The sequence below is a fragment of the Berghia stephanieae genome, chromosome 10 (genome assembly GCF_034508935.2).
Source record: "Berghia stephanieae isolate SIO BIC M18660-M18661 chromosome 10, UCSD_Bste_1.3, whole genome shotgun sequence".
Classification (NCBI taxonomy): domain Eukaryota; kingdom Metazoa; phylum Mollusca; class Gastropoda; order Nudibranchia; family Aeolidiidae; genus Berghia; species Berghia stephanieae.
In genome coordinates this window covers 23,229,443-23,236,942 of record NC_088369.1, presented here as the reverse complement: position 1 = coordinate 23,236,942, position 7,500 = coordinate 23,229,443, and the positions used below count along the sequence as shown (strand labels likewise).

The following is a 7,500-nucleotide window of genomic DNA, read 5'->3' as shown; positions in this document are numbered from 1 at the left end:
TAGAAGGCCCTTCCAGTTCTTTTATCATAGGCATTTCTCCTCGATTATCAAAAAAAAAAGTTCTTCAATATATTCTGACCATCTGTTTAGAATGCAGTCTTTGTCCATGATGGTGTTTCCACGCTTGTCTTTGATGCATCCACTTTTAGCACCTGATTTAGTTTTGTTTGTCACTTCTTTGATTTTCTGATGGAAGAATTTGCCATTTTTTTCTTTGCAGGACATTATATAGTGACATTGTTCATTTATCCAGTCTTCTTTAGCTTCGTTGCATTTTCTTTTTATCTGCCTGTTCAGAGTCTTGTATTTTTCTTCCTGATTTTTGGCCTTTCTTCTCTCATTCATTAGTTCTAATATCTCTGGAGTAATCCATTTCTTCTTCTGCAACTTAAGTGTGGTTGGAACATTTTCTTCTAATGATGCAGCAACACTGTCTTTAAACTGCTCATATTTCTCTTCTATATCTGTTAGTTCTCCAAGCACTTCAAACTTCTTTCTTACTGATAGTTCAAATTTTTCTTGTATCTTCTGTTCTTCCCGGAGAATGTCTAGTTGGTATTTAGGTTTAGCCTTTGCTCTTTTGCAGATTTTCAATTTAACTCGTATGGGGCATAGCACAGGTATATGATCGCTGTTACAGTCAGCCCCGGCATAGATTTGGCATACAAAACCGAGTTTCGGAAACGTTTGCTGATGAGTATGTAATCTATTTGGTTTCTCACTCCATCTCCAGGACTTTTCCATGTCCACTTCCTTCTATTGTGGTTTGTTGACCAAGTATTTGTGATTGTCAGATCATGTTGACGGCACCATTGAATAAGACGATCACCTCTGTCATTTTTGTCTCCCAGACCATGTGGGCCCACAATATCTTCTATTCTTTCTCGGCCCACCTTGGCATTAAAATCGCCCATGATGAGTTTTATGTCTGAAGACTTAAACTGATGCATTGCTTTATCTATTTGTTGATAGAAATTTTCCACTTCTTCATCATCGTGACTGGTGGTTGGGGCGTATATTTGTAAAATATCAAAATCAAAAGGTTTTGCTTGTAGTTTGATTGCCATTACTCTGTCTGATATGGGCCAGAATCCTTTGACTGCTCGCGCCGTTTTATTATCTAGTATAATTCCAACTCCCCTTTGGTGTTCTCCTCCTCCTGAGTATATAATTTTACAGTCATCATAATTAAGTTCTCCTGCTCCTTTCCATCTAACTTCTGATAATCCTAAAACATTGATATTCAATCTCTTCATTTCCATAACTACATTTGCTAATTTTCCTTTCTGATACAGACTTCTTACATTCCATGTTGCTGTTCGTAATGTTTGGTGGTGCACAGTAGCTGTATGACGGTCGAGAGTCACCTGTTCACCTGCATGACTATCTCTACCGGACGAGGCTGTAATCGAGTTGCTCGAAAAACATCCATTGACGTCGTTGACTAGATTCGCTTGGACGGACATCATGACGATCTTGGGATGATACGTCAGTGGTTTCCCGTTGCCTTCTGACGGATTTTTATCTGGTTTACTCCATAGCCTTTTGACCTCCCGGTCATAACCCACAAGGCAGTGGGAGCATTTGGCAGGTTTTAAGGCGCCTCCCATTCACCTTGATAGTCCCTTCATAGAGTATATGAGGCATTTTGTATGTGTAGCTGTGCTGCCAGACTACCCAACCTCACTCTCCACGACTATCGCCAGTTGGTCCGCGGCTTTACAGCTAACCTATAGATCAGGATCTGTAGGCCGTTCCACGATCCGCCACCTGTGGACGCGCTGGGTTGGGGATGGTCGCCCCAGCTGTACCCAGTATGGCCTGATACTGACCAAAAAATGACGTCAAAATGCCAGTCTTTGGCCACAAAAGAAAACAAATCGTGAGTTGTATTCAATAGTTCAACCAATGAAATAACTTGTTTCCTTGAGCTCTACTAACGACAACTCACTAGGCGGTGCAAAAACCAATAATGACGTCAAAATGCCAGTCTTTTTCGGTTTCAGTGTCAGGCTATAACTTAACGAAGGCTACGGTCTGACACTGTTTCATACACACTTGTTCAAATCCTTATTTTACACAGCTGTGTGCCTGTTCCCAAATGTGTCACTGTGTCCAGTTGATGAAACAATAGCTATGTGCGGCTATCTGGTCTAGTGGTATGACACTCGCTTTAGGATCGGAAGGTCCTGGGTTCGAGCCTCGCTCAGCGCATAGTTGAGTCCTTGGAAAAGACTCTTTACTCACATTCTCTCACCGTACTCAGGTGTAAAATGAATACCTGGCCTTTAACAGCGTTGTCTCTATCCGAAAATATTCAATATCGCCCAACAAGCGTCATGTCTCATTAATTCTACATGTTACGTGTTGTGTTGGTCAGGGATCCCTTGTAAAGCGTTTTGAGCACGTTTAGTGGATATTGCGCTATATAAAAGTTCAAGTTTAAAGCTGACGTATATAAAACAATCCACATCTCCCTAAAATGTTCATTTTCCTTCCAGGTTTGTTCATTTCCAGCCTGACCAAACGCTGTCCCAATCTACGGATTCTGTCCATGATGAACAACGTAGCAGCCCCCAGCTACTTCAATGGGGGGACTTTCCAACAGTTCAAGGACTACAGGTAAATTAGAAATTATCCCCTTCCGCCACCACATCATGGGCAACGTGGCTCAGCGGTACGGTCTTTGCTTCGTATCCGAAAGGTACCGAGTTCGACCACCCGCCTCTGCGTTGTGTCCTAGCTCAATTTGCGGTGCTGCACTGCGGCTGACGCCTGGGTTATTCCAGTCTTCCATTGGAATAGACCCTAGAGACAAATGTCCCCTATGGGATGAATATATGGAATTTTATTTTATTGATTGATTGATTGATTGATTGATTGATTTATAAGACATCGTCGCCTAGGCATTCCACGAAGGAATAATATAGACAATTCATCAAACAAGATGTCTGATGTCAACAGGAATCATCCATGTTGTCCAAGTGAGCAAATTGGGGGTCAATAATCTTGCCCAAGGAAAAAAACCGAAAATGCCTGAAGCGGGGCTCGAACCCGAGACCTTCCGGGTCACAATGCAATTCCTTAACCACTCGGCCACTTCACCCCCCCCCCCCCCACCCCTTCGTGGAATGTCTAGGCGACTACACGTAAACCCGACTTAAAATGTTAAAATGACATTTATATAGAGCAGTATCAACTAAACGTGCTCAAAGCGCTTTCCAAGTGGTTCCTAGCCAACAGTAACACTCAACATGTAGGACGAGCTATGGCGCCTGTTGTTAGTCGATATTGCAATTTGTTTCGGACAGAGACAATACCGTTAACGGTCAGGTAGGTACTCATTTTACACCCGAGTCCGATGAGAGAATGTGAGTTAAAAGCTTTTTTCAAGGACTCAACTACGCGCCGCAAAGAGCGGGACTCGACCTTCCAATCCACGTTTTGTAAATCGCTTTTGTGTAAATGAATCGGATATTGCGCCTTATGAAAGCTTAACACTGATGGTGACGTAGAACAATAAACGATACCTTTTGATTACTAGGAAGAAGCAGGATTCATAGAAGTTCTTTAGAGCCATCGGGCCCATGGAGCTGGAGTTTATATCTCGGTTTCTATAGCGTGAAACGGGTAATAGCAATTGCTTTCTACCCTTTGGATAGGACGCTAGTCTATCGCAAAGTACTTCCCGCCAGATCTAACAGACCCGACTACCCACTCACCGCTGGGTGGACAGGGGGGTCAGAAAAAATCTCGACTGCACCCGGGATCGATCTCGCCTGTGAAGCGAGTGCTCTACCAACTGACCCCTAAGAAGCAGGATTGCTAGGGTTTTAATGCACTATCAGTAGGAGACTTGTCTTGTGTTTTTTTTTTTTTTTAAATGTGATAATCGTTTTCCCCCTTCTCATTCCAGATATTTTGTTATTAGTCACATGACCAAACTGGAAGTCCTTGACGACACCAAGGTGACACCGGAAGAAGTGTCAGAGGCCCACAGGTTGTATCCGGTGACCTTGGTGAAACGGAAACGGAAGTCAAGATCACGGAGGAATAAAGAGTACGACGAGCTGCCTAGCAACCAATAGGATAAACAAACAAACAAAAACTTGATTATCAAGTCATGATACAGTCGACATTATTTGAGACGACCTCACTATACAATGGGATAAAGACGTCGTTTATAGAAGTCGATCATCTTAGCCGGATGGACCCTCTTCAGGACTGACAGGCATTGAAACTCACTCACCCACTCACTCATTCACTCACTCACTCACTCAATCCTATCCGGGCCTGCTGGCACTTGAGACGATGCAAGGGATCTCCACCTGGTCCTCTCAGCAGCTATTCTTGCATTGAAACCTTGGGTTATTTTTATAGCACTTAGTCGTCTGGCTGCTTTTAGAGAAGTTCGTCGTCTTCAGAACGTCAAGATCATTCATTCCTGGGCAACTTGTCGTGTAGGGAATGAGATTAGCGGAAGAATAGCGTCCCTTGATTGGACGTTACCCATAGTCTGTGACGTCACCGGCGGAAAAGTTATTAGAGAGAGAACGTCATGTTGTTTGTGCTTCCGCGAGGACGAGAGACTCATGCGCACAACCAACATGACGTTCTCTCTCCAATAACTTTTCCGCCGGTGACGTCACAGACTATGGGTGACGTCCAATCAAGGGACGCTACTCTTCCGCTAATCTCATTCCCTATAGGAAAAGCAGCAAAATTTCTATGGAAATATTTTATGAACATCGAGTGAGATATAATTATAATAATTCTTGGACATCCAGAGGAAGTAATCGCCTTCACCTTGTCCGAGTGTGTCCGAGTGTGTTCCTTTAGGACGAGTTTATTGTGTTGTCCTTAAGAGCCATAGGACTCATGTGGCCTGAGTCGATCCCGGTTTTTATAGCGTTAAATGTACAATAGCGGTTGCTTGTTACCCTTTTGATAGAACAACATTCTATTGCAGAAGTCCTTTCCGCCGGTTTTAATATTCAATGCAGGCCCAGATACCCAATCACCGCTTGTTCCGCCATGTGAGACGAAATGTACACATTACAATTTTTTTTTTCCGCACTCGAAAATCTTAACTATGACTCTCGCTTGTCATAGTTTTGATTATTACTTTAAATATGAAAAAAGAACAATGACCACTGACTATTATAATATGTTTATTGATATTATTTTATTGGAATGCGACAAAAGTCATTCTAGAATGAATCAATAGGGAGACGAGGGCGAGGTGGGCGAGGTGGGCGAGGGCGAGGGCGAGCCCTGAAAGACAACATCACCCCGGGGGCAAATCCGAATAATATTTGATTAAAAAAAATATAAGACTTTTCTTCAATGTTAGATGTATCTCTTGACGGAGTAAATAATTCCTTTTTAAAAAATATCTCAGTGAATATTAAAAACCATTGGCCGCACTATGTGTCCAGAGCAGAATCTGTTCTACTGGCCAATGGCCGTACAGTGTGGCCGGTCTTGAAAGGCAGAAACAATAATGTAATCTAATCCAACTTTCTATAAAAGTATTATAAATTGAATCAATGGCATCATTTCTTTCATCAGAACATTCAATTGGCCCAAGGGGGATATTTTAATTGAGATTTTGCGCCGAATTCGAATGTCGCTTTGTCTTAGCTTGTCATTCTCATGCTGCCTCAATCCGGCAGGGTGTCGATGGTGTCAGCCATTTTGTGACGTAAATGCCAATAATATAACCTCAGCGCTGAACCTGACGAGGACATGGGCTGAGAAAATCAGTTGGTTGCTTTTTTAGGGGGGTCGTCTTTTTGAGTCCCACCTCTATAATAGTTATAATGATACTAAGTGCAATTTGGTGTCGCGAAAATTTGATGTTGTGCAAGTTTGATGTTGTGCAAATTTGATGGTGTGCAAGTTTGATGTTGTGCAACTTTGATGGTGTGCAAATTTGATGTTGTGCAAGTTTGGTGTTGTGCAAGTTTGGTATACAAATACTCATAACTTGGCTATTAGAAAGTGGCTCCCAAAACTTGACTAGTCGCATTTTTGTCATTGAGAGAAAACTGCATTAAAAAAAAAATTATCGAGTGACTTTGAGAGGGTAAAAAATACTTATCTTATTTATGAGTAATTCGAAACTTTAAATTTTCTCTGATGATTCTATGAAGTCCAGTAGAAGGAATGAAGTTGACGTCACTCACAGCTCGTTATTGTTTTTTAGACATCGACTGTTTTTGGTGATTCGTTATCACTAAATTCTATCAAATTAGACTCAAAACGTTCAAGGTTACACACCGTTTTGTTGTGTTGGTGGTATGTTATATCCGGCTGGCGGATGTTGTGAGTATTTTACCTAAACGCATAGCATCAATAGATTGCTTGAAAGGGTTAAATCTTTCTCTATAGGGATGTGACTTAGCAGATCGTGATAATCATCTCCTGTCATTTGGGGAATGTGAGTAGCAGTTATTGGAGATGGTGACGGTGAAGATGTTTGTCATACTGAGGATGGGACTACAGCGTCGACATGATGGTAATGGTAATAGGATCCAATGGTCTGACGTCACGTCCGCCCAGCAACGAGCAGCTTGAATCTAAACATAGAAAATCCGTACTTTTTTTTTTTCATGTAGGCTAGAACTTTTTTCACATGTCATGTGATCAGAATGTGTAAAAGTCAAAACATGATCAGATTTATACTGTTTTTCTCCTCTGGATACACATTTATGCTCTCCGGAGAATTATTTCATAAGGACGTCCGCCATTGTTCCGATAGTTTAGAACCAGTTACTAAGTTACTATGCGTCATTATGAGGGAAGTGACGTCACGACTGTTGAAGCCTATTTATAATAATATAATGGTGGTGATGATGTTGTGGAGAAGTTGTAATGATGGATGAGATGTGTTGGTGAAGGTGATGCGTGGAATGGTGAGTATGATGAGTAGTAAACACGATGGTAGTTTTGGAAAACAAGCCTTCATATTATGTAAAAAGTAGTCAATTAGAAAGCCGCCAGGCTGAAAGAAATAGTAGCCTATTTAATTCTCGGAGCTGTTTTGATGTGACGAATAGTGTTTAAAAATGACGATGATGATGATGATGATGATGATGATGATGATGATGATGATGATGATGATGATGATGATATAATGTGAATTATTTGGAGGAGGAGGAGAAGAAGAAGGAGGAGGAGACGACGAATAAGAATGTAGAAAGATAGATGGATAGATAAGAGATTGAGACAAAGATAGATAGAGAGAGAGAGAGAGAGAGAGAGAGAGAGAGAGAGAGAGAGAGAGAGAGAGAGAGAGAGAGAGAGAGAGAGGTCAGCAACAACAGTAGCGGTATGGGCAGCGGTTGCGTATGAAGGTAATCAGGAGTTGAGGGGATGTTGGACAATTAGAATATTTTTGACATCGTCAAATTCTCTCTTTTCCATTCTCTGATGTTTTTCTTCTTCCGAGTAATCGATACAGTAAATAGTTGTGTTATCAGGACAGTCCGAACCCGT

At 41.7% G+C, this 7,500-nt stretch overlaps 2 protein-coding genes across 11 annotated transcripts in view; one reads left to right on the top strand and one right to left on the bottom strand.

Moving 5' to 3' along the window:
* LOC144980843 (leucine-rich melanocyte differentiation-associated protein-like) overlaps window positions 1-5,166 on the top strand; it is a 14,866-nt gene extending 9,700 nt beyond the window's left edge. Inside the window, exons 5-6 of the mRNA XM_078928705.1 lie at window positions 2,502-2,622; window positions 3,917-5,166. Of these exons, the coding sequence (XP_078784831.1) occupies window positions 2,502-2,622; window positions 3,917-4,088 (293 nt within the window). The 3' untranslated portion in view covers window positions 4,089-5,166. The remainder of the gene's footprint in view (window positions 1-2,501; window positions 2,623-3,916) is intronic.
* The window catches only part of LOC144980841 (prolow-density lipoprotein receptor-related protein 1-like), a 63,096-nt gene continuing 60,750 nt past the window's right edge, over window positions 5,155-7,500 (bottom strand). For all 10 annotated transcript variants that reach the window (XM_078928700.1, XM_078928691.1, XM_078928693.1 and 7 more), the window contains exon 26: window positions 5,155-7,500. This exon is cut by the window's right edge and continues 182 nt beyond it. In XM_078928700.1, coding sequence (XP_078784826.1) covers window positions 7,481-7,500 — 20 coding nt within the window. In that variant the 3' untranslated portion in view covers window positions 5,155-7,480.